Source organism: Aedes albopictus, chromosome 1 (genome assembly GCF_035046485.1).
Source record: "Aedes albopictus strain Foshan chromosome 1, AalbF5, whole genome shotgun sequence".
Classification (NCBI taxonomy): domain Eukaryota; kingdom Metazoa; phylum Arthropoda; class Insecta; order Diptera; family Culicidae; genus Aedes; species Aedes albopictus.
Genome location: NC_085136.1, coordinates 188,865,964 through 188,893,168, shown reverse-complemented (window position 1 = coordinate 188,893,168; position 27,205 = coordinate 188,865,964). Strand labels below are relative to the sequence as shown.

General features: G+C 44.4%; 1 protein-coding gene across 1 annotated transcript in view; it reads left to right on the top strand.

Moving 5' to 3' along the window:
• Positions 1-10,261, top strand: part of LOC115257151 (protein obstructor-E) — a 63,110-nt gene extending 52,849 nt beyond the window's left edge. The window contains exon 5 of the mRNA XM_029856546.2: positions 10,151-10,261. Within this exon, the coding sequence (XP_029712406.1) occupies positions 10,151-10,205 (55 nt within the window). The 3' untranslated portion in view covers positions 10,206-10,261. The remainder of the gene's footprint in view (positions 1-10,150) is intronic.
• The last annotated feature ends 16,944 nt before the right edge of the window (positions 10,262-27,205 follow it).

The window sequence follows — 27,205 nt, the reverse complement described above, 5'->3', positions numbered from 1 at the left end:
CTTTGGAATGTTATTCTCTCCATTTAAAGTTAGCGAAAGATTATCCTGAATCTTTCCCTAATTTTCTAACAAAAGTAAAAGTTGCAGAATTTTGTGAATCAGAAAGAAAAAGGAAATTACTAGATAAAAAACTTAAAGCATTAAAGATGCGAAATCCAAAGTTTACATGTTCTTCTACACAACCACAAAACACAACACAAGAACTAACTGGGTTAGTGGTCAATCGCTCTTCCGAACAGTTTACGGAAGAACAGTTGACCCTTCTCAACAAAGGTCTTAACTACGCAGTACACTCTAAACCAGATTCAACACAAACCATAATCGACATTGAAACAGCTATCAACACGAACAATTTACAGACACCACAGATTCAAGAAATCAGAACACAAACAGCTAACACTATTCAAAACACACAACAAAACAAATTGAACAAAGAACACCTGAAAGAACAACGAATAATCAAAGAACTTAACCAGAAACCAGTTTTCTATCTGAAAGCTGACAAAGGAAACAAAACAGTAATCATGAACAAAGAGGACTATGATGAAATAATGAATAACAAGATTCAAAATGGACCTTACCGGAAACAACGTACTGATCCTCTTCCAGGATTAGTAAGACGTGTTGACAAAACTCTCAAAGAGTCTACACCAGTTTTAGGAAGCGTCATTAAAAGCCTGAAAGAATCTAACCCTTCATTGCCAAGAATAAAAGGACTTCCCAAAGTTCATAAACCTGGAAATGAAATGCGTGAGATTGTTTCAGCCATTGGTTCACCTACACACAAAATTGCCAAATATTTAGTACAAGAATTCCAAAACATGCCTAAAAAAAAATTCACAATAGATCTGTCAAGAATTCCGAACAATTCACAGAACTAGTACAGAATTTATCCGTTAACGACGATGAAATTTTAGTTTCATTCGACGTTAAATCACTTTTTCCAAGCATTCCAGTTAAAGAGGCCATTAACCTACTAGAAGATTGGCTTCTGAACCAATATGAAGATTCAGATTCAGATTGGATTAAGAAAGTTCGTACATACATCAAATTAACCAAACTTTGTATGGAAGAAAATTATTTTTCGTTCAGAAATGAAACCTACAAACAACTTAATGGTGCCCCCATGGGCAATCCACTTTCTCCATTTTTAAGTGAAATTTTTATGGCAAATTTGGAAAAACGCTTAGAAAACAACAAACAGCTTCCTGAAGTCTGGTGGAGATACGTTGACGACGTGTTTAGCATTGTTAAGAAACATCTTTTACCTGAAATCTTGAACAACATCAATAATGCACACAAAAACATCGAATTCACTTGTGAAATTGAACAGAACAACCAACTACCATTTTTGGACATACTCATCGTAAAACAAGAATCAACACTTTCCTTCGAAATTTACAGAAAACCGACACACACTCAACGCACTATTCCAAATTCATCAAATCACTCACATCAACACAAAATTGCATCCTTCAATCACATGATACACCGAATGCAGACACTTCCACTTAGTGAAACAGGAAAAACGAAAGAACTTAATTACATTTTCGAAACAGCACAGTTGAACGGTTACACAAAACAAACAATACAACAGATCATCAACAAAAAGACACAACAACAATACAGACGTTCTTTGACTACACTGACACGGACAGAACCTACACTTAAACGGATAATTGTGAACTACAACAATGACACCAAAAAACTCCGACCAATTCTCAGAAAGTTTGGTTTTGAATTAGTTTTCACAAGCAAAGCTAACCAACTTCAAACTCTCTTAGGATCTACGAAAGACCCGTTGGACAACTTAACAAAATCTGGTGTTTACAAAATAACATGTAATCACTGTGACAAAATATACATAGGACAAACAAAACGCACACTCAACACACGATTCAAAGAACACATAACGGAAGTATCAAAAGCACACAAAGACACAGACAAAGGACTCATTCACCATTTTAAATCTAAAGTTGCTGAACATATTTTCAATGAAGGACATTTTTTGAATACTTCAAATATTAAACTCTTACGACACATTACAAACCCATGGAAACTTGATGTTGCAGAAAGTTTAGAAATTTACAAACAAAACAATAAAAAACTACTTAACAAGGATCAGGGCAATGGGTACACGTGGCTGTTTAAATTTTTACCTAACACACACAAAACATTACACAATACACAAAACACAAATTGACTACCTACCAAATCGGCAGGAAAAAAAAAAAAAAAAAAAAAAATAACACAACAAACACCAATTGACTACCTACCAAATCGGTAGGAATTTTCCTAGCTTTAGGTATCTTATTGACACCCTGTTTTCTAACAGGTAGATACACCCCTTTTTTACAAAACTGTACCTACAATTTTGTACCTACATTTTTATACCTACACTTTTACCCACACACGTACCTACACATACACTTCTAGTATAAATACCACAACGAATGCGAGGTTTTCTTCAGTCGAGCACTTGACACTGAAGAAGTCTGTAAGTCACAGACGAAATAGGCCTATCTGTCCGAAGATAAGCACAGTAGTAGAATTAAAAGGAATTTGCTCGTCTTTTCTAGTTTTTCTTTAAAAGAGTTATTCATTTTTTATTTTTCTTTTGCAAAAGTAAAGTATTAGTGAAGTGTTTTTAAATTAAACTAGAGTCTGAACCAAGAAGAATTGCTGGAAGAATTCTAGAAGCAACTATTACAGGAATCCCAGGAGGAACTCTTGAAGCAATCCCAGAACGAACAGCTGCTGGAAGAATCCAACGGATATAACTCCTGGAGGAGATCCCAGAAACAACTTTTGGATAGATCTGGAGGAATTCCATAAACAACTAATGGAGAAATCTCTGGAACAACTCCTGGCGGAAACCTAGAAATAAATTCTATAGAAATCCCAAGTATTGCTTCTCTGGAGGGTCTAGTGGAATAATTCATAGGAAGTCGAAAAACAAATCTCATGAGGAATCACTAGCATAATAAAACGGCTGCAGATTGTTCCGAATTCTTACTACTTTTAGCTGAATTCGGATGTACTTTTAGCTGAATTCGGAGCTACTCCAAAATTTACTGATTTTCATTCATGTGACCCGAAACCCAAAACGTAAACACCAGTTTTGACAAAGCAAATGCTATGTTCGAAATTCGAACTTACTTTTAGTAAAGTACAATTTTATTCATACGGATTTGAGTAAAGGCTCGTACTGTTTACTCTGCTCAAGTCAGGTTGGCCTTGAGTTAATACTCATTTTAATTCATATCACTTATTATATATGAGGGGGTTAGAAGCAAAGGGATGTAAGTGACAAAACCCCACTTTCGAGTAAATGAGGTTTTAAGTTTTTGACCAAGTTTTCATCCCATACAAAATGTATGGAGCTTCAAAATAAACCAAATTTTCTCAGATTTATTGTAATTTTTCCAAACATCGTACAAACAAACTTAAAAAAGTTCCTGAAAGCTTGAAATCTGAAGAATTTTATGATATGCTCAGCTCAAAATCGGCAAAATCGTCACTTACACCCCTTTGATTCTGGGCCCCTCATATGAAAAAGAAATATTGGTTTGATTGATATGAGAGATGAAAGATCTAAAAAATGTATCTAAAATTTACTCCTAGAGCATCACTACAATATCATGGCTAGCTCTTGTAAGACCTATAACTAAAAGCAGCGAGCTATTCATTTGATCATGAAATATCAAATTTCGATATTGTCCAGATGCTCCAGGAACATGTTGAGATCTTATTTTTAGCATTTTATTTGGTTAAGGCTATGGATCGCCAATCCGGAGACGGCGGGTTCGATTCCCGTTCCAGTCGGGAAAGCCTTTTCGACTCCCTGGGCATAGTGTATCGTTGTGCGTGCCTCACAATATACAAATTCATGCAATGGCAGGCAAAGAAGCCCTTCAATTAATAACTGTGTGTGGAAGTGCTCAAAGAACACTAAGTTGAAGCCAGGCAGGCCAAGTCTCAGTGGGGACATAGAGTTATAAAGAAGAAGAAGAAATCAAACCAATCCCCTTCTAATCGTCAGTACTTCAACTCTACGCGATATAGAATATAATATATCCACACTTCCCATTCCCTACATCCAGGTTAGGGTGTTTCAGGAGATTTCAGAGAAGATTTAGGGATTTTCACGGCGGCCTAAGGAAGAGGGACGATTCGAAGTCATTTAATGTTTTTTTTTTCAGAAGGTTTCAGAGGAATTTTATGTGCTTCATGGGCTGCGAGCTAGAAGGGATGTTTTAGAGGCGTTTCAAGGCATTTCAATGTGTTTTGGGACATTTCAGAAGAGGTTTTTGAGGGCTTTCAAGGGAGCTTCGGAGGCGTTTCAGGAGGTTTCAGCGGAGCTTCAGGGCTCAAAAACTCTCATGTGAGCGTCAGTGGAGCCCCAGGTAAGGTTTCAGGAGGTTTCAGAGGGCTTTTATGGCTTTCATTGGCTTTTAGGTGTGCTAAAGAGAGTTTAAGAGGCGTTTCAAGGCGTTTCATGACATTGGGGTGGTTTAAGAGGCATTTTCAGGGTTTTTCAGTAGGTTTTTGAGGGGCTTTTGGGGGCTTTACGCGCTCTCAGGTGAGCTTTGGGGGACTTCAGGGACTTTCAGAGGCGTTTCAAAGCGTTTAATGTGCATTACATGCGGATTCAGAAGGGTTTTCAAAACGTTTCAGACTTGTTACGCTTGCAGGATCCAAGGGCCAGAGAGCGCTCGTACTCTTAGATAGTCATTGAACTCATAGCTAGATGAAACATACATAGATGTATGAGCCTGTGGAAGTATAAATCATATTCATAATACAGCGAGAGATCACAATTTATGCATGTAGGCCGGTTTACTTATGCTCAAGAAAGTATTCGAAGATCCTGAAACAAAAATGAAAGCTTACTCAGACAAAAACAAAAGAACAAAACATCTGCATAACGCTCCCACGCCCAAATTTAGAGCATTTTCTCTCTTTTTGTTTCATCATCTTGCTTGCATCTTGTAACTTCGAAAAATGTGCGGATTCGTTTGCACAAACAAAAAGTACGTTTGCTCAAAGTTAACGCACTTAGTGCAAACCTAATCCCCCAGCTAATCACACTGAAGCCAGAGTCTTTAAAGTTGTCGAACAACTTGCCCGAAACTTCAAAAAATGAGGCACATAATTGTAACTCGTTGTGTTGATTTTTGTGCCTCTTTATCTTTGGCATGTTTCTCTTTGTGCTTTGCTGCCTCGCAAGCGATTATGCATGCTTTCATCGGCATCGGTGATCTAGGTGAGCTACGCACCCAGAGAAATCTCAGTTAACATTCGGATGTAGATAGAGGAGTGAAAGAACGCCACAGGTGCAGTTCAGCGAGAGAATACACGTTAAGACATAGTTGCTACCCATTGGTGTTATTCGATTCTCGAGAATAAAGTGTAATACATACTCATTAACCTTCGAGCGATCGCGCTGTTGTATTTTGTACAACACGTTGAAAAAATCTCGTGTACTCAGCATTAGCGTGGTGCTGACGCAGGTAGTCAACCGCGCGAGTTACGGAAGGTTAAGGAGAGAAGAAAAGAGCGCGGGTAGACTCCCTAGCCGACGAAGGCTATATAGTCGCAAACACCGGCGATAGTCGTTTTCTCTATAGTCCTCTCGTCGCCTACGATTCAGTTGTCAATCGACCCTTTGAAGCACTCAGAAAACCTTTTGCAAAAAAGCTATTCGCTGCATGAAATTAAATAGGCCCCCGGGGATACCCTATCAGATGACAATTGGAAGCTCCTCAGAAAATCCTCTACTCAAGTTCCTCAGGAATGGCACGGATAATCTACCGTGAGATAGAGGATAATCACGCTAGACTTTCATTCACCAGCCACCTGACAACATATTCCTCGTAACCTGACAGTGCCCGCCGATGTGCTTATGTCGATCCCCAAGGCTTCGACCACGTCTGGCCATTTTCTTCTTTTGCGACGCCTCTAAGGGTTCTTTTCTGCAGCTTCCTGGAACCTTTCTACGTGCCCTAGGCTACCGATATTGGCAGATAAGTTTTTGGCTAACAATGATAGCAGAATGCACCCGAACTGGTGCTCTGGGACTCTGGGAGGACATGGATATGGAACACATATAGGTCCTGTGATGGATGAAACGGTACATAACCAACGATGGTTCACAACGGTAGAATATCATTACGAGCTCCCAGGCAGCTATGCGTCAACCTCATACCCACGGGATTTTCATGAGCCTCCTATCAGCATAGCACATGGCGATTTGGAAGAGCTAGGATACAATTCAGAGGAAGGTTCGTTGTCACATTTATGAACACATGCAAAACGGTAAACTCTACATTCTTCCAGTTGCTGCTTCGTTCGTTTCCCAGATCCTGACAATCAAACGGTGCAGACAAATCTCGCGCTCAGTATCATACGGGCGTATCTACAATGATCGATTTCTCTTCATCGATTTTCTCTTTGGTTAATAACTTGGCCGGGAAATCATTTTTGATTGTTTTTTTTTTTGTTTTAGATGCTAGTCCTAGTCGTCCTTCACCGAAATATACCGATAGATCATCCGACTATTGGACGTATTTCCCGGAATAATCCGAAGAGAAAATCGATGAAGAGAAATCGATCATTGTAGATACGCCTGTATGATACTAAACGCGAGAAATGGACGACTTTTCCGAGCCCATCTTGATGAGCTAAGCTGCGATACCACCCTTACCAGCTGCCTTTTTGATCGTGAGCTGTTGAATGGCATCCTTAACTTCATTCAGAGAGGAAGATTGTTCCCATCACTCGTCGTGCTGATGCAGCCACGTTCTCTGAACTATTCAGGTGCGCGCCACAAAGTCCTACCCTCCACCTTTGCAACATCTCTTATTGGTCCGTTGACAGGCACCTGTCCTTATCTTGGTACATTTACTTAGTGTAACGAATCCGTTGCGGGGTACGTTGAGCTTCCACGGACACAGCGCTGCCTCAAAATTCTGCGCGTATGTTGAGGCCACATCCATTGTGTCAGACACCTTAGGTTGTACCAAAGAAGCCGTCGGTATCGTACATTGTTGATTTGAAGAGATTTTACGCAGTTAGACCATCGCCAAGTATTGGTCAGAATCGATATGAGCTCCTCAACTGGTCCTGACGTCGATAATGCCGGAGAATTGTCATCCATCGATCACAACGTGGTCGATTGGGGATTCCAACTGATTTCCAGGGCAAGAGAGGCTGTGTTGGAAGAAGATATGGCCATATTCTTGGAGGCGGCGAAATCGATGAGTCGTAGGTTGTTTTCGTTCGTCAGCTAGTGGGCCCTGAGCATTCCAATCGTGGGTGCTGATTTCCCGTAGTAGTTTTTATCAACGACTGGTTCAGAGGGTTTGACACCAACCTCCTAATTTTCCGGAGGATCATGATGCACGGTTGAGCTTAGAGTCCTTCAATGGCACATGGATGTCGGTCAGACCCTAATGCGTCCGAATCGTCCATAACAATCTTTTCTGGCTTTTAGTTAGATGATTGGAGACTCATCACACAGATGTTTTAATACATTTGAAATTATTAGATAACCTTTACCAAAAACATTTTATTCAAAAATGTATTTTAATGGCCAATACAATTTCAATTACGTTTTTGAGGCATTCGCAACAGTGTACAGCCTGAATGGATTGGGTACTCGATCTTCTCTAAGATTCTTCGTAGTCCAGCCAGTACCACAAGAAACTAGGTATAGAGATTGCTGAGAAGGGGCTGATAACCTCTAAGGGTCTGCATTACGCGTTGCCCACAGCGTTTATCGTTCCAATGAACTAGATAGTTTACCCGAAATCTTTATGCAGTTTTACATACTGTCCTTTGCTTTAGTAAATGATGTGATGTGACAACACAACCCACCGCCCTCCCCCCCAGCCCAAATTTTTGGGAACAAATTGTCAGTTAAAACGCTTTTAGATGAAATATTTTTTCGACTGCGCCGCTATTTTTAGATAACGACTCAAATTTGGTCTCATTAGTCATTGCTGTTTGCTAAATGTGAGTGTCCAATAAAAACAGTTATCATTCATCGTCGAAAGTCCTCCCAGAGCAAATTTCTGGTCACTCCACTGGCCATAATACAAAAATAATTTCTACTCTCATAGTTTAGTATGTCAAGAATTTAAATATGACTGGGTATCACGAGGTCAAACCCCAAAACTCACAAGAACCAAATCAGTTGGTTACGAGCGAATGCAATCAAATTTAGTCGAAATAATTGATAGGATTCCGAAACAGATTTGAGTTTTTACTTTACTGATCCTCCACCGCAATTCACTTGACCAGGGAGGTATTGATGCAAGGCTGCACGTGGGTGTGAACATTCCTAATTTAATTGTAATCCACCAATCGTGAGCGAAACTATACAACTCATCAAACAATGGCTACGTTGAAACTTTGCTAACTTCACTGCTTTTAATCCGCTGTTGTTTGTTAAATAGGGTGAACCAATCGGTTGTTAAAAGTTGATATTCGAAGTCGAATATAATTTTTAAGTCAATACTTATTTGAGAGACTATAACCTGATACAGCTGTGAAATCCAAGTTAACACCTGGAGAAAACTTGGACGGTCCAAGTTGGACCGATTTTTTCATTTTTTTTTTTTTTTTTGTAAATGTTCTAATTATATGAATTTGTGAAAATAATTTTAAATAATTATGAATACTTCCTGTGAAGTTTCACCAATTTCTCAACAATATAAAAATGAACTGCCCTAATACCTATTCTCTCCACTATTCTGTATCTCTTTCTAATTCATTCACACTGTCCAAAAGCGTGCGATGCGATGCTCTGGCTGCAGGTGGTGGCGGCGCCCGGGATGGTTTGATTTTTGTTGCTTTCACTCTCTGCTAATCAAATTAATTAATTTGCCGAAGCTGATGCTGTTTGATGTTGTTTGAGAAACGTGCCGAAATTCGTTTAGTACACATGTGCACACCAACGGAATGCAAATCTGTTTGCGTCGTAGTGCGCATTCAATTCGCATTTAGTTGCCGGCATCAGTACAGTCGTTTCCATGGAAGTGCATATTTGCGGAAGCATCGGAAATGTGGAATAAAAGATGATATGGTAATTTGGACGTTGCCAAATATTCAAGTTGTACGATAGCTCAAATATACATGAGCTTCAGTAACAAAAACCAAATGCATATATCGGACACTCCTATTAGCTATTCAGGGTACTACTGTACCGTTGAATACCAGAATTGGCATCCTTTGAACACCCATGGTGATAACAGCAATGTGGTAGTGAAGACCACCACTCATTGAAAGTAGGCTCGATGTAGCTGCAAACAGTGGCCCGAGCTCGCTGTATTGAGAGCTGACGAAACAAATGAGTTTATTGTTTAAAAGCGAGAGCTAATCTAATTTAGTACAACCGAGCGTGGAATTTAATTAAATTACCGTTCTGCATATGAATTATTTAATGTTTGTTTCCAAACAAATTAAAAGGCATTCAGATGTACTTGAAACTATGGATACTCATCCACGTGATGCTCATCATAGGAAATAAAAAAAATGAACCTACGTGTACGGAATTAATCTGATCATTTTGTTCATTCTTATGCAACTGATTATCAGCAAGCACTTCACACCCATCGATAACGGCATTATTTGACATCCAATCACAATCAGTGTTGAAAAATTCATTTCGTCAAATCTAAATTCAATCACCTACAGCTCATTTTAGAAGCTGAACCTGAGAATATGGTATATGAAAAACTTGTGCGGCTAGACCAGTTCTGCATGAAAGTCACGGAAAAACTGCTATTTTTCGAATCTTTAAGGTAAATGTCACGGACTACCTGTGAAAAATGCCAAATGATATTCACCGTGAATATCATTTGGCATTTTTCGAAGATAGCCCGTGACATTTACCTTAAATATTCGAAAAATAGCAGTTTTTCCGTGACTTTCTTGCAGAACTGGTCTAGCCGCACAAGTTTTTCATGTACCATTTTCTCAGGTTCAGCTTCTAAAATGAGCTGTAGGTGATCGAATTTGGATTTGACGAAATGAATTTTTCAACACTGATCACAATTATGTGAGGGCTGTTGGTGCTAGGTTCTCTTTAATTTAACCTATCAATGCGATTAAAATTCAATTTCATGTTTTTCATTTTCACTTTCAGCGAGGACTACTACGGAGATCAAGACATCAAGGCTTTGCAAAAGAAAGGTTACTAAAAGTCATTAGCTTAAGGTCCTGTGTAAGTTATTTTGTAAAATAAAAAATAAAAGAAAATGAAAACAAGCTCTTTACAATGACCGAAATACTCTCAAATGATCATAAGCATGATAGACCACTCGCAGTTTCTACTTCGCTATTGCAAGAATAACTCTGCTTCAACCAAGAAATAGTCCTCAATGTGTAAGGGGCTGTCCATAAACCACGTGGTAATTTTCTTGGGACTTTTCAACCATCCCCACCCCCCCCCCCCCCCCCCACCCCGCGTGGTCATTTGTCCATACCACCCCCGCGCCCATTTGTCCCCCCCCCATGACCACGTGGTTTATGGACAGCCCCTAAGTATGTACTGATATTATCATTCCCAACTGAAGCAATACCGGCCCACCGACTGTGTTTGAATCAGTTCAACTTGCTGATGACGTGTTATTCTCTTTCTTGGATACCGTTGAGCCCTCTGTACGCCCACGAGTAAACACTACGAATTTGGATATGGGTTGGGAGTCGTCTTGTTAAACGATATGTGGAATCGAATGTTTAAGCATAACTATTTTCAAAACTGTGACATTTCAACAGACATTTATATGTAAAGGGTATCGACGCTTCGGTGACAAACAATTCGAAAGGTTTTAATAAATATGATAAATAACAAGAACTAGTGTATCACAAAATTAAACTTCCAAGCCGACATTAGCTGTGACGGACTACAAAATAACTGTTAAGTAAATGCAGAGATATTACAAATGCACGAATATCGCGGTAGACTGTTTTGCATTTAAATTTCAAAACTACAAAGTAATATGAAATGAGCCCACTAGTCAATTGCAATTCGCTGGTTGGAAAAGAACTAACAGAATTAAAAGAATAAAAAAAAATCGTTCACCCATTCAAAAGTTTGTCTTAACCCAATTAAAAAATCGGCTAGTGAATAGAACACTCAACTGCGAGAACTGTATTAGAACTCAATTTTGGCGCAGGTAGGCGCATTCGAACTGCCAAAGCTCTTCTCCGTCCGAAAAGGCCCTCTCTCTCCACAGCTTTTGGTCCATACAAAATTGTTAACCAGGCTCCCTCCCCTCCAAAAAAAATCTACGTGGTATTAGAACGAACCCAAAGGGAATTGAAAATGAACTCCGAATCAGGCTTAATAGTCCTTCATATTGTTACACAGTTACAGAACGTTTTTAACAAAGAGTTTTCGGCTCGAGTGGTAATATTCAAAGTTCAGTTTTGGAAAAAGTTTTGTAGAAATCTTCTCCATTTGAAGATCAAGAAAAAAGTTGAACGGGTTGTGTAAAAATCACGACTGCATGGACTACGCTGAATAACCTGAGGCGTTGGATAATCGATGCATGAATGTTGTTCACCATGAATGAAGTTTATGGTACCATGGGAGTATGAAATGGCAGTTTTGTAATGTAGACCTGAAGATTTAGTAGTTCCGAAAACTGTGAACGAGACATTCCGAAACTCGAGAACCGGAAGTATGAGAAAGTCGAAACAATAATGACTTTCGGAGCAAGTTTCAGTGACGTTTTCGAGGGTTTTATAGGATTTCAAGGGCGTTGCAGGTTTTTTAAGGTTTTCTAGATTTTAGAGCCGTTACAAGTGTCAGTTATATGAGCTCCGAGGGGGTTTTAGGGGGAATTGGTAAGCATTTCAGAAAGTTTCAGAGGATTTTCGGCGGGTTCAGAGGCGTTTAAAGTGCGTTTTTTGAAAAGTTTTCGGGGGGTTCGGTGGGTCTTTGATGCGTCCACGAGGTCCGAGGGAGTTTAAGGAGATTTCAGAAGCATTTCGGGGAATTTCTGAGGTTTTGACGGGTTTCAGAAACGTTACAAGTGCGTCACAGAAGCGTTTTCGGGGGGTCCGGCGGGTCTCAGGTACGTTGCATGGACTCCGACGGCGCTTCAGGAGATTTTCATAAACAATAAACATTTCAAGAAGCCACAGAGGGTTTCAAGGGCGGAGGTTTCGGAGGGTCCCAACTGCGTTACAGGGGTCCGATGTAAATTCAGGGGATTTCCGGTGGTGTTTCTGGGAGTTCTGGACGATTTTCATGCGGGTTTCAAAAGCATTACCGGAGGCTTCAGGTGCGTTATCACGGGTTCCCGTAGGTGCGTTACCCTCTGAAACCTCCAATAGTGCCCCCTTAACACACCCAAAAACTCCAAGAAACCCTTCTTTCTGAAAATACAAATAATACAAAGGATATCAATTATCTTTAGAAAGCAGAGGTTGCCATCTTGGATTTCATTTAATAGACGCATGCCGTAACTGACCTGTTGGGAATCACTGTATGTTGTTCCACTCCTTTGCTTCGCAGTTTTCAAAATCACTGCTTTTGACATGGTGATACTGTTCAAGTTATGTTCCTTCCACTCCACTCTACTAGTTTTACTGTGGGATTTGGACTCGGGAAAGAATTCACTTTCACTACTATTTCACTACATGTTAACAAAATTTACACATTTTTGCGTACGACTAGCGTGAAGATAGATCTTTCTGATACTTTATCGATAAGCGTGGGTGGAATAAGATAGACCCAAAAGCGACAGAAACATGTTTGATAATCAAAACGAGTTAAAACTTTTTGACGTGTTAACGCTGAATTTAACATTTCCGTTTTCCGAAAAAAAAAAGACTATGATTTTCATTAGTAAAGCTTAACAACATACTTCTAGAACAAAACAAAAACTGGCAATAATATTTGAAGATGAAAATCAAACGAATATTGAGAGATCTAAAGAACATAATCTACAGAATCTTTGAGAAAGTTCTGATACGGATCGGAATGTCAGAGTAAGAAAACACAAGGATGATTTTGATCTCACAGTCGAACTGAAAAACCAGGGAATAGTCCTACGTCAATATCCCCAAAATATACCACGAGCAGTCGTATTCGACAAAGATGATCACAGCCCAAGCACCCCACATGGGTCTGATGATTTGTTGTGATTCACAGGGCTTAGGTTGCACATTTGGGCTGCAAAACGGTGCGTCGATAAGGAGAGCGTCTAACATAGCTCTGGTCCTCACAAGTTCCTACCTCATGCTTCCACGGGTCAAACGATGACAAAGACCGCCAGCTAAGAGTTGTGTGCTTAGCTGGTAGTGCAGCCTGGGCACTGTTAACCTTCTGACTTCAGCTAGATTGAGGAGGTACGACTCGAGTGTCTGTTCACCAAGGAGGTGCGGCTCAAACAGCGTCTGTTCTGGCATCCAGCGGCTGAGTATGAAACGCTGCACCACGCCCAGCTAGATCCAAGCGGGTAGCCCCATCTGTGTGGTCGTCCTAGTGTTGGTTGGGACGTTAAACAGAACTGGCACGATGGCCTTCCGGCGAGACAGGAGTGTTGGCGTAGGCCCAATAAGCCACCCGTAAAAATCCCCATTGCGAATAACATAGGAGAAAATACGACTCGATACAATCGGCAAAGACCCACGCGACGAAATAAGGATTACGATTGGAAACTTGGAACATGGAATTGCAAGTCACTAGGTTTCGCAGGATGTGACAGGATAATCTACGACGAACTACATCCCCGCAACTTCGACATCGTGGCATTGCAGGAACTTTGTTGGACTGGACAGAAAGTGTGGAAAAGCGGGCATCGAGCGGCTACCTTCTACCAAAGCTGTGGCACCATCTATGAACTGGGAACAGGATTTATAGTGTTGGGCAAGATGCGACAACGTGTGACCGAGTGGCAGCCGATCAACGCAAGGATGTGCATGTTAAGAGTTAAGGGCTGTTTCTTCAACTACAGCATCATCAACGTCCACTGCCCACACGAAGGGAGACCTGATGACGAGAAAGAAGCGTTCTACGCGCAGCTAGAGCAAACATACGATGCTTGCTCGCCGCGTGACGTGAAAATCGTTGTCGGCGACATGAACGCGCAGGTGGGAAGGGAGGAAATGTACCGACCGGTAATCGGGCGAAACAGCCTGCACGCCGAATCGAATGATAACGGCCAGCGATGCGTAAACTTTACAGCCTCCCGTGGTATGGTAGTCCGAAACACTTTCTTCCCCCGCAAAGATATCCACAAAGCCACCTGGAGATCACCCGACCATCAAACAGAAAACCAAATCGACCGCATTCTAATCGACGGTAAATTCTTCTCGGATATAACCAATGTCCGCACATACCGCAGTGCGAATATAGATTCGGACCACTACTTAGTCGCTGTATGCATGCGCTCAAAACTTTCGACAGTTATCACCACGCGCCGAAGTCGAACGCCGCGACTCAACATCGAGCAGCTGCGTAACGTAGAAGTGGCTCAAGACTACACGCAGCAGTTAGCAGTGGCCCTACCAACGGAAGAGCAGCTTGGCGCAGCTACACTTGAAGATGGCTAGAGGGACATCAGCCGCGTAGTTGCCGGCTAAGAATAGGACTACTAACCCCAATTCAAGGTGTCAAGCGACCCGTGCCGAGGAATGAGTGATCGAGGGGGTGAAAAAGATGCTCGATCTTTAACGGAGCCTGTGGGGCACCTGGGCACCCCCCACAGTAAGCTGTCCCTTACCGCGTTAATGCAGAGCTCTGGCGTGGTGGACATTCTTTCTCGTGCGACTCGTGGGAATAAAATATGAGTAACAAACCAATACAGAAATCAAGTGTAGCAGGTAGTAGTGGTGGGATCAACCCCTTCGCAAGAAGCGGGTTGATGAGATCTCCGACAAGGAGAAGTGATGAGATAGGCGCTGGGAGTTGCGTACGCAGCTCAAGCGTGGGTGCTCCAGTCCACTTCCCGGCAAGCCAGCCGGTGGAGGTTATGGACGGAGCGTGGTTGTTGAGGGCCGTCAACCGAGGATCCAAAGGACGGTCCGCAATAGAGGTGGCTGAGCAGCAGCTTGGCAAAATCATCGACTTTGCGTCCACTAAGTCGAATATAAGCAAGGACCTGAAAACGGCCTTGCTTCGACTTAGGGCGTCGATCGACAATGCCAAGCAGGAGCACGCGGCACTCGCGTTGCTGACTGCTGCAGCAGCGGAGCCTGCAAATGAGAAAGTGCCGAAGTTTACCCAAACGGAGGCCTTCTCCTTCGCAGGAAGTCCGAATAAGGCGGAAGCGACTGCTCGCGACAAACGGGGCAAGCAATCGCAGAAGCGGGCGAGGCAACCGTCAGGCGAGGAGCTGTCTGGCGGTGCCCGCAAGGCCAGGCGAATCATTACCCCGAAAGTCGGTAATAATGCCGGAAGGTCGGACCCCAGCCAGGGTTCCCGGAAAGCTGGGAAGGGTGGGCCTGAAAAGGCTGGCCCGTCCCGGAACGATGGGAACAAGGGGTTGCGACCGCTAGTGGGCCCTCAACAGCCACAGAGTAGGGCGATCCAAGGGGTGGACCCCCCTTGGACGAAGGTAGAGCGGAAGAGGAAGAAGAAGGCGAATCCGCAGGTAGTAGCGCAGGACGCCAAGCCAAGGCGTAGGAGGGCAGGTGCCAAGCGCGAAAAAGGCGACGCTATCGTCATCAAGACGGAACAGTCCAAGTACTCGGACGTCTTGAAGATGATGCGAAGCGACGCCAAGCTTGAGGGTCTTGGAGCCGACGTACGCAGTATTAGACGTACTCGTACGGGCGAGATGATCCTGGAGCTGAAGCGCCAGAAGGAGCACAAGGGCGCCGCCTATAAGAGGCTGGCAGAAGAGGTCCTTGGTGAGGGTGTGCAGGTGAGGGCTCTGACACATGAGGCGACTCTGAAGGTCAAAGACATCGATGAGATCACCGAAGTGGAAGAGCTCGTCACGGCACTGCGGCAACAGTGCGATGTGCAGGTGGCCGCCGCAGCCGTTAAGCTACGGAAAGGGCCAGCAGGGACACAGATAGCTTTGGTTCAGCTACCTGTGGCGGACGTCAAAAAGTCCGTTAAAGTAGGGAGCATAAAGGTGGGTTGGTGTGTATGTCACCTGACATTCTACGAGCCACCAGAGGTTTGCTTCAGGTGTCTGGAACCAGGACACAAGTCGTGGGACTGCAAAGGCCCCGACAGGCGCAAACTGTGCAGGCGATGCGGCGCTGAAGGTCATAAGGCCCAAAGCTGCACGAGTCCGCCCATCTGCATGATCTGTACCGGGAAATCCTCGAACAACAGACATCCGATGGGTGGTCCAAGGTGCCCGGCCTTCAAGAAAGCCGCAGTGAACAACAAATCACAGTGCAGGTAACGCAGCTGAACCTAAACCACTGTGATGCGGCTCAGCAACTGCTTTGTCAGGCAGTTTCTGAGTGGGAGACGGATATCGCCATCATATCGGACCCATACCGAGTACCCGCCGGCAACGGCAACTGGGTCGCGGATGGGACCAGAAAAATGGCGGCGATATGGACGACGGGTAAATACCCCGTTCAGGAGTTGGTGTCTACTACCTATGAGGGCTTCGTGGTCGCCAAAGTAAACGGGGTCTTCTTCTGTAGCTGTTATGCGCCTCCGCGGTGGCCGATCGAGCAGTTCACGCAAATGCTGGACCGCTTAACGACCGTGCTAACAGGGCGAAGGCCGGTGGTAATAGCGGGCGACTTTAATGCCTGGGCCGTGGAATGGGGAAGCCGTTTCACGAACCAGCGGGGTCAGATCCTGCTAGAAACACTGGCCATCTTAGATGTCGACTTGGCTAATGTCGGTACCAAGAGTACCTTTAGTCGAAACGGAGCGGAGTCAATTATTGACGTGACCTTTTGTAGTCCTGGCCTAACAAGTAGTTCGAACTGGAGAGTAGATGATGGCTACACTCACAGCGACCACCTGGCGGTTCGCTACAGTATCGACTACAATAACAGCAGACAGCGGATAGAAGAAGAGGCGGCTAGGCCAAGGCCAAGCCCTCGCAGGTGGAAGACATCATACTTCGACGAAGGGGTATTTAGGGAGGCGCTCCGCCGTGAGCGAAACTTAATCGGTTTAGACGGCGACGAGCTGGTAGCGGTGCTCTCACGTGCGTGTGATGCGACCATGCCTAGGCGAGTCCACCCTAGAAATGGGAGGCCACCGGCTTACTGGTGGACCGACGCGATTGCGGACCTGCGCCGCGCCTGCCTACGGGCTAGGCGGCGGATGCAGCGAGCACGATCAGAGGAAGAGCGAAACGAACGGCGGGTGGTGTTCGCCGCTGCAAAAGCCGCGCTTAAGACCGAGATAAGAGCAAGCAAAAAGGCCTGCTTTGAGGGTCTCTGTCAGAGTGCCAATACGAACCCGTGGGGTGACGCCTACAGGATCGTTATGGCCAAGACGAGAGGTGTGATGGCTCCTACAGAGCAATCTCCAGAGATGTTGGAGGGGATCATTGGAGGACTTTTTCCGCGTCATGATCCTAGTCCTTGGCCTCCTTTCGTAGGACAGCCGGGGACTGGGGCTGGCGATGAGGAGAGGGTCACCGATGTGGAACTTGCGGGGATAGCTAAGTCCCTTAGCGTAGGTAAGGCCCCAGGTCCGGACGGAGTTCCGAACCTGGCCTTAAAAGTAGCTATTGCAGAGGCTCCTGAGATGTTCAGGTCTGCTATGCAGAAATGCCTGGACGAGGGAGTTTTCCCAGAAGCTTGGAAGAGGCAGAGCCTGGTACTATTGCCAAAGGCGGGGAAACCACCCGGAGACCCGTCGGCATATAGACCAATATGCTTGATTGACACGGCGGGGAAGGTGCTCGAAAAGATCATCCTCAATAGAATGTTGCGGTTCACCGAGGGCGAAAATGGTCTTTCGAGTAACCAGTACGGCTTCCGGAAGGGGAGGTCCACCGTAGACGCTATCTTGTCGGTTACAAAAACCGCCGAGAAAGCACTCGAGCCTAAGAGGAGGGGAATTCGCTTTTGCGCAGTAGTGACTCTGGATGTAAGGAATGCGTTTAATAGCGCCAGCTGGTCTGCTATTGCCGATGCGCTCTTGCGTCTGGGGATACCGGAGTACCTGTACAAGATTCTCGGAAGTTACTTTCAGAATCGTGTACTAGTCTACGACACGGAGGTGGGTCGGAAGTGCTTTCACATAACCTCAGGAGTCCCGCAAGGTTCCATCCTGGGTCCGGTGTTATGGAATGTCATGTACGACGAGGTGTTGAGGTTAGAGTATCCAGTGGGAGTGGTGATTGTCGGATTTGCCGACGACATTACGCTCGAAGTCTACGGTGAAACGATCGAGGAGGTAAAGTTGACTACCAACCACTCGATCAAAGTTGTGGAGGCGTGGATGCGGTCCAGGAAACTGGAGCTGGCTCACCACAAGACAGAGGTGACGGTTGTTAACAACCTGAAGTCGGAGCAGCAGACGGAGATCAGTGTAGGAGACTGTACTATCCTGTCAAAGCGCTCCGTCAAACACTTGGGCGTGATGATCGACGATAAGCTTACCTTCGGTAGCCACGTCGATTATGCCTGTAAAAGAGCCTCCACAGCTATTGCGGCACTGTCCCGGATGATGTCCAATAGCTCTGCGGTGTACGCCAGTAAGCGCAAGCTTCTGGCTAGTGTTGCTACATCCATACTTAGGTATGGCGGCCCGGCGTGGGGCACCGCGCTAAGTACTAAATGCTACCGACGGAAGCTGGAAAGTACTTACAGGCTTATGTGCCTGAGGGTTGCGAGCGCGTACCGTACCGTGTCACACGACGCTCTCTGCGTCATTACTGGTATGGTGCCTATCAGCATTCTTATCAGTGAGGACATGGAGTGCTTCGAAATGCGCGGCACAAGAGGCATACGCAGGACTGTCAGGATGGCCTCTATGGTCAAATGGCAGCGCGCGTGGGACAGTTCCACCAAAGGAAGGTGGACCTATAGGTTGATACCGAGGGTAGATAGTTGGATTAATAGGCGCCATGGGGAAGTCACATTCCACCTGACACAGGTCCTTACAGGTCATGGTTGCTTCCGACAGTATCTACACCGTTTCGGGCATGCGGATTCTCCCGAATGCCCAGTGTGCAATGGTTTAGAGGAAACGGCGGAACACGTTTTGTTCGTGTGCCCGCGTTTTCGCACAATGCGTGACCGCATGCTTGCCACATGCGGGGAGGACACAACTCCGGACAACTTGGTCCAGAGGATGTGTAGGGATGAGTTTGGCTGGAACGCCGTTTCAACGGCTATTACCCACATCGTCTGGGAGCTACAGAGGAGGTGGCGCGTGGACTCGGAGAATGGCTAGTCCAGATGCAGTACAAGAGGTGGTCCAGGGGTTCGGAGTCGGCTTCGTAGGTCATACCGGTGCCCTGCGGTCGAGATCGACCCTTACAACGATTAAGTGGCCGCGGAGAGGAAGTCCCGGTAGCGGTGCTGTCGTGGCGTCGGTCTACTGGGTTGGATCCGAGCCCGCGGTTGGAAAGGGGTCCCCGGCAAGGGTCGGGGTAGGTGAGATCCTGCTGTCTGCAACCTACGGGTGCATCTGATAGGGCCTGAAGGGTAGTGATACCCTTCCTTACGGGCAGGTCAGATCGGGTTGCACGTGGGCATCAGTTCTTGATGTCCGCTCAGCAGTAGGGCGCGGGCGGGGTTGACCCTGCCCGCCTTCCGAGGACAAAGGGAGTGGCGAGGACCACTCGGGAAACTGGCTAAGCGCCAGCATGCTACCGTGATGGACTCTCCAAAGCGAGTCATCGATGTTCGTTGCTGCAGGCTACGCAGCTAACCTTGTGGGTGCGATGTGCACTAGCCCCTCTCTGAAGCAATACCTTCTTGGTGGTTCCGGAGAGACGTAGGGTTTGGCGACCATAGGAATGGTTTAGTGGGTACGAGGAGAGAGTAGTCCTGGATTTTACTTTTGTTGTAGAAGACGGCCTGTCAGACCTACACTACCCTAACCTTCTGTTAGGGTGTCTGTTGAGCAGATTATCCCCCTATGGTTTAGAATGAAAAAAAAAAAAAAAAAAAAAGAGGGACATCCGATTCGCCATAGGTAGTACCTCGGCTACAGCACTAGGCTTCACGACTCCGAATCACAGAAACGACTGGTACGACGGCGAATGTGAACAGTTGAAAAACGAGAAGAATGCAGCATGGGCGAGAATGCTGCAACACCGTACGAGAGCGAATGAGGCACGTTACAAACAGGCGCGGAACAGGCAGAACTCAGTCTTCCGGATGAAGAAGCGCCAGCACAAAGAACGAGATCGCGAAGCGATGGAAGAGCTGTACCGCGCTAAGGACACACGAAAGTTCTACGAGAAGCTGAACCGCTCGCGCAGAGGCTTTGTGCCACAAGCCGACATGTGCCGAGATAATTACGGGAATATTCTCACGAGCGAGCGTGAGGTGGTCGACAGGTGGCGGCAGCATTACGATGAGCACCTCAATGGCGACGTTGCAAGTACCGAAGGTGGCGTGGTAACAGATTTAGGAGTATGTGCACAGGACGAAAGACTTCCGGTCCCTGACCTTCAAGAGATTGAGGAGGAGGTTGGTCGGTTGAAAAACAGCAAAGCCGCTGGAGCAGATCAACTACCAAGCGAGCTTCTAAAATACGGTGGAGAAGCACTGGTGAGAGCACTACACTGGGTCATTACCAAGATTTGGGAGGAGGAAGTATTACCGGAGGAATGGATGGAAGGTGTCGTGTGTCCCATCTACAAAAAGGGCGACAAGTTAGATTGCGGGAATTATCGCGCGATCACATTACTGAGCGCTGCCTAGAAGGTTCTCTCCCAAATTTTATGCCGCCGTCTATCACCGAATGCAAGAAAGTTCGTTGGGCAATATCAGGTTGGATTTATGGGCGAACGCGCTACAACGGACCAGATGTTCGCCATCCGCCAGGTGTTGCAGAAATGCCGCGAATACAACGTACTCACACATAATTTGTTCATCGATTTCAAATCGGCGTATGATACAATCGATTGAGAACAGCTATGGCAGATTATGCACGAATACGAATTCCCGGACAAACTGATACGATTGATCAAGGCGACGATAGATCGAGTGATGTGCGTAGTTCGAGTAGCAGGGATACTCTCGAGTCCCTTCGAATCTCGCAGAGGGTTACGGCAAGGTGATGGTCTTTCGTGCTTGCTGTTGAACATTGCGTTAGAGGGTGTAATAAGGAGAGCGGGGATTAACACGAGTGGTACGATTTTCACGAAGTCCGTTTAGTTGCTTTGTTTCGCTGATGATATTGATATTATTGCTCGTAAATTTGAGACGATGATGGAGGAAACGTACATCCGACTAAAGAGTGAAGCCAGGCGAATCGGATTAGTCATTAATGTGTCGAAGACAAAGTACATGATGGCAAAGGGCTCCATGGAGGAATCACCGCGCCCGCCACCCCGAATTTATATCGACGGTGATGAAATCGAGCCGGTTGAAGAATTCGTGTACTTGGGCTCACTGGTGACCGCCGACAACGACACCAGCAGAGAAATTCAGAGGTGCATTGTGGTAGGAAATCGTGCTTACTTTGGACTCCGCAAAACTCTACGATCGAATAAAGTTCGCCGTAACACGAAGTTAACTATCTACAAAACGCTGATTAGACCGGCCGTCCTCTATGGGCACGAATCATGGACCCTACGTGCAGAGGACCAACGCGCCCTTGGAGTTTTCGAACGAAAGGTGTTGCGTACCATCTACGGCGGAGTGCAGATGGAAGACGGGACTTGGAGAAGGCGAATGAACCACGAGCTGCATCAGCTGCTAAAAGAACCAACCATCGTCCATACCGCGAAAATCGGGAGGCTACGGTGGTCGGGTCACGTCATCAGGATGTCGGATAGCAACCCGACTAAAATGGTTCTCGAGAGTCATCCGACCGGTACAAGAAGACGTGGAGCGCAGCGAGCTAGATGGGTCGACCAAGTGGAGGACGATCTGCGGACCCTGCGCAGAGTGCGGAACTGGAGACAAACAGCCATGGACCGAGTGGAATGGAGGCGGCTACTATGTACAGCAGAGGCCACCCCGGCCTTAGCCTGATTGGTAAGTTAAGGTAAGGTTACACATGAGTAACTTTCAAGTATTTCTAGCATTGGATAAGAATTACATAACGGCTGCTTATGTGCAACCAAACGGCCAGGTGGGCAGCTAGTTGGCGCTAGCTGTCAACCCCTGTTTTGAACCACGCCGAGAACAAAAATGTACTCAATGACTGAGTTGGCCAAGCACAAATTCATAGGCAGTTACATCGCTAGGTAAAAATAAAACTAGGGTAAAACGTTTACATTATGGCACACATTACAAATTAGCTACCGCAGACTTCTTCTGATTTATAGCCACTAATTGATAAGTCCAACAACTTGTTCAACAGCCCCAAAACTTTTTTAAAAACCTTCTCCGTCAGCTCAGATGATGTTTAATGCTCGAAGAATTGTTGGCAGATTTCAGATTTGATGGCAGGGAAATTCAACTAACGAGGGTATTGTACCATTTGGGCAGGTGTACCTATTTTGGGCACTTGCCGCTATAACTAAAGTCAATTTCAGACCGATCGATTTGAATTTCTGTACAGAGTTAGATACTGTACGTGCCTAACTCTAGACAAAATTTCAAATCAATCGGTTTGAAATTTACTTAGTTATAGCGGCAAGTGCCCAAAATAGGTACACCTGCCCAAATGGTACAAGACCCTATACCCCTAACAAACAGCGTCCGGTTATAATAAGTAGACTGATTGAAAGGAATAAGAAGGCTGTTTGTTCTGGTGTTTTGGTGTTTTGGAGATTCAGCTTTGAAAATAGATAGTTAGGTTTTACAAATAAAAGTATTTTAAAAATAAGAAAGTAGGATCAAAATTTGAAAATAACTGATCGAGTGGACAACAAATAATTAAGCTGTTTTTGCAATTGTTTAACACTTCCATATCTTGAAATGTTGAAGATATATCTGATACAGGGATTTAGTGCAACTCGTAACTTATTCGCAGAATGGGGATCGATAATTTTTTTGTAGGTTTAACCTTCTGCCAGTCGCACAATCGGCCGCCCCCGTCAGCACCACGCTGTTGTTGTGTATAACAAGCGAGCTTTTTCAAACGTATCGTACAAAATACAACAGCATGACTATTGAGGGATTCAAAATGATGGCTCAATACAAACCACTGTTTACAGAACAAGCTAATTTTGTAGCATACCACAAATTGTAGAAAGCTTCAGAGGCTTCAATTGACAAGGTACTGATACAACTTCGTTTTTCATGTCGCGCCGCATGTGTATGTATGTTGCGCATGTTAGGTATAACAAAAGGCGCAATCGTGTGAGCAGTTCGATAAGCAGCTATGGTTTGTCGTTTCTTGTTGCTATATTTTTAAACAAATAAAAATAGCCTTATGTGTAATTATGCAATGAGTTGAAATAAGTTGATTTATTCAGCAGCAGCCGTACATTTATTCATCGAGTTTGATAAATAAAAGAGTGCTTAAAACATCTAGTTTTGCAACGAGTTTCACACAAAAATTAATGCAATGATTTTTTTTTTCTCATTTGGGTTATATAATGTTCATTAACCAACCCAAATGAGTTACATAATGCACATTATGCAACTCTTTTTTCATAATGCAACTCATTTGAGTTGCATATTGCACCAGTTCGGAAAAGATGGCCATTATGATATTGAAATGAGTTTTGTGCTGTTGAAAGCATATTTGATACAATAGCTGTACTGAAACTAGTTTAAGTATGCTTAGACGACTGGAAAAACGGCTGATCAATTTCGACCTTATACCGAATGGAAACGTTGCATTGCAATTTTGGTGGGCCTCGTAGGATAGAAATTTGTTCAGCTAGATAGAAACGATCGTTTTAAATTATCGGAATAATTGACGGCTACGGTGAGTGATCGATCGACAACGAGATTGCATTTCGAACATGCGAGAATCGGTGCGAAGCTGAGACGAAAACAGTGAAGATGGGTGCACGGTAATAATATGTGTGGGAGTGCAAAATTGGAGTTTTTTTTTTAAGGCTCAATCATCCGTCATCACTTTTTCGAAAAATGAAAAGCAGTTTTTTCGCTGTAGACCAAAACAATGCCCACGAAAATGTATTCACTGTATTCCATTCATAATGTGGAATTCAGTGAATACATTTTCATTAGAAAATCTTTTGTTTTGAACTAAAAAACTGCTTTTAAATGTTTGATGATGACGATGATGTTAATGATGAATTGTTCAACGTTAATCCAATTTACAGCTCTATTGACCACTAGGGCACTGCGTGAGCGATTCCTATTGGAAGCTGTACATACACTTGTACAGCGCCTAAATGTATTCTATTTCTAATTGTACTACATCGAACTGGTTTGACGTTGCGCTGCTTTCACTTTCTACCCTATCATGGTAGAATTATGAGCACAAGGATGTTGATTGGGGGTCCATTATTGGTTGCGTTCGCTGATTTCCAAGTATCCGGGTTCATTTGAGCCATGGGTTCAGAAGAGGGTCACTGTCAGCTGCTCTCAGGGAGAAAGAGCAACTGACGAAAGTGCCGGAGCTTGGTTCGAATCCATGACCATCTGCTTATGAAGCAAACGTGTAGCCACTACGCAACGGGCTCCGGCAAAAAAAATCAGAGTTGGAATAGGAAAAGGCAGTCAGAAAGTGAACGCGAGCGTGATCGGATCTTCCCGTTGATCGTCGATCCATTCTTGTCGGAAGTGCGTTGTGATATACCCGATTGCTGATTTTCCCCGACAGACTGGTGGGGGAGGGGGAGGGCTAGGTGTCTTCAACCAACGACTGGGTGGGTAGGGTGGGGCTCATTTCAAAAAATCTCTCCGATATATGATTTCCCAAGTGGAAAGTGATCTACTAGTCGAACTAAGTGAGCTGTACAAAAATGAGCGATTTCGGTTGATATTTAGGGGTGGCGCAAAGGGTTCAAGTGAAATTTTTGCTAGAACAAACTTTCAAAAAACATTTCAAATTTTATTTTCAAACTTATTTTTTCTAGACTAAATCGGCGATTCTAGAACCCGTTTGGGCCAAATTTATGCTCAAAATTGCAATATCTCCATTGGTTTCCGAGATATTTGAAAAAAAAATGTCATATTTTGGTATACAACTCAAAAAATACTGAAAAACGACGATTTTTTCAAATATCTCAGAAACCAGTAGAGATATCGCAATTTTGAGCATAAATTTGGCCCAATTGGGTTCTAGAATCACCGATTTAATCTAGAAAAAAATAAGTTTGAAAATAAAATTTGAAATGTTTTTTGAAAGTTTGTTCTAGCAAAAATTTCACTTGAACCCTTTGCGCCACCCCTAAATATCAACCGAAATCGCTCATTTTTGTACAGCTCACTTATTTCGACTAGTAGATCACTTTCCACTTGGGAAATCATATATCGGAGAGATTTTTTGAAATTAGCCCCACCCTACTGGGTGGGTCGGTGTTGATGTAGAGGTTATCCGTCCCGAGAATTCCTGGAACGACCCGTACCTTTGGGTCAGAAGACCGCACGTGGTACGCTACATGCTAACCAGCCGGCGGTGGCCCCTCTTTCAGTGGACCAACGCCAGACACTCTTCAGTCCCTGCCCGAACACCAAGCCAACTCCAGACACCACCGTATACTGCGAACTTCGCCCCCCCCCCTTGGATTCTCTGTTGACACCAAGTACGAGCAATGCTAAAACCGCTCCGGCGAGGCTGACAATTGTGAACGATCGGCCGCCTTCGAGATCGCAACCGCGGTCCTGTGCGACTAACTACGACCTCCACCTCCGGGAGCCCGGGTTACACCGACATAATCACGAGTATCGTCGGCTTACCCGCCGCCCACATTGGTTATGGGGACGACATACCACACTGTTCTACAATCGCCCTCAGGGAGCTACGGTCGGCCATAGTCACCGACACCACAGCAGCCTCCTGGTCCGGCCGATTTGGAAGGAGCTCCGGTCGCATCAACCGTTTAATCGTGGCGAGAGTCACCCTTGCGACAATCTGATCGCTCACAGCCGCGACAGCTCAATCTAACTGTATAATAAGCCGTCGATTAAGGAAAATGATTATTTCAGTTTATTTAGGACCATCCCACCGAAAACTCTCCCTGTTAACCCTCTAATACCCAAATATTTGATTTTGATCTAAATATCATTTTTCGTCATCTAAAATCGATTTAAACATGTTTTGGAATATGATTCTTTTTAATTCTCGATTTCGTGAATTTCAGTTTTTGATTTTTCTAATTTTTATTTTTGAACATCCCCACACTTTTATATTTTTCGTGGAAGCCAATTTGGGGAACGGATTTTTTGAGATGAAAACATTTTGAGATTTTACGATTATTGTTGAAGTATTATTATTTTAAGTTTTTTTCGCAGAAAATTTTATTTTCCGTGTAATTTGAGGGAAAATAATTTTAGAGTGTATTCGATTCCCTTAAACTATTAAACAAGGATAGAATGATTTGGGAAAAATTTTAAATATGTTAATTGTAGTGATTCAATACAAAATAAACAATGACTTCTAAAAGGTGACCAAAACATCAATTTTTCAATGATTTTTAAAAAATGTAAATACGCTTTATAATACACCAAAAACCATTTTGAGATATTCAGAACAGTCTCAAATATCAGCCAAAAATATAAAAAAAATGATTTTCCGCGAAACAAAAATTACAAAAATGCTCAAACTATACCCCGTCTAAAGGCGGGATTGGGTATTAGAGGGTTAAACGCCCTGGGACCCGGGAGTCAAAAGATGGCCTTGAGTACTCACCCCGGAAGCGGCCGCGGCTCAGACTAGCTGCTTGGGACTTAGGCCCGACTCCATCTGGTTCGGAGCAATTGACTCCCGGGGTCAAAGTTTGTTTCAAAGTTTTAGTTGAGTGTATTAGGAATTCCAAGGTGTACCAGGTGATGAGATTTATTGGGGATCTCAGGGGAGTTCAGGAGCGATTCAGGGGAATTATCAGAAGTTTTTAAAGGTGTTTCATAAGGTTTCAGGTACCATCTTAGAGCACCATGAATCCCTCTGAATCGCCGCTTAAACACCTTGAAACGCCTCTAACAAATCTCAAACCACCCCAAAACCCACTGAAATCTCCCTGGTATACATCTGAAGCGCACA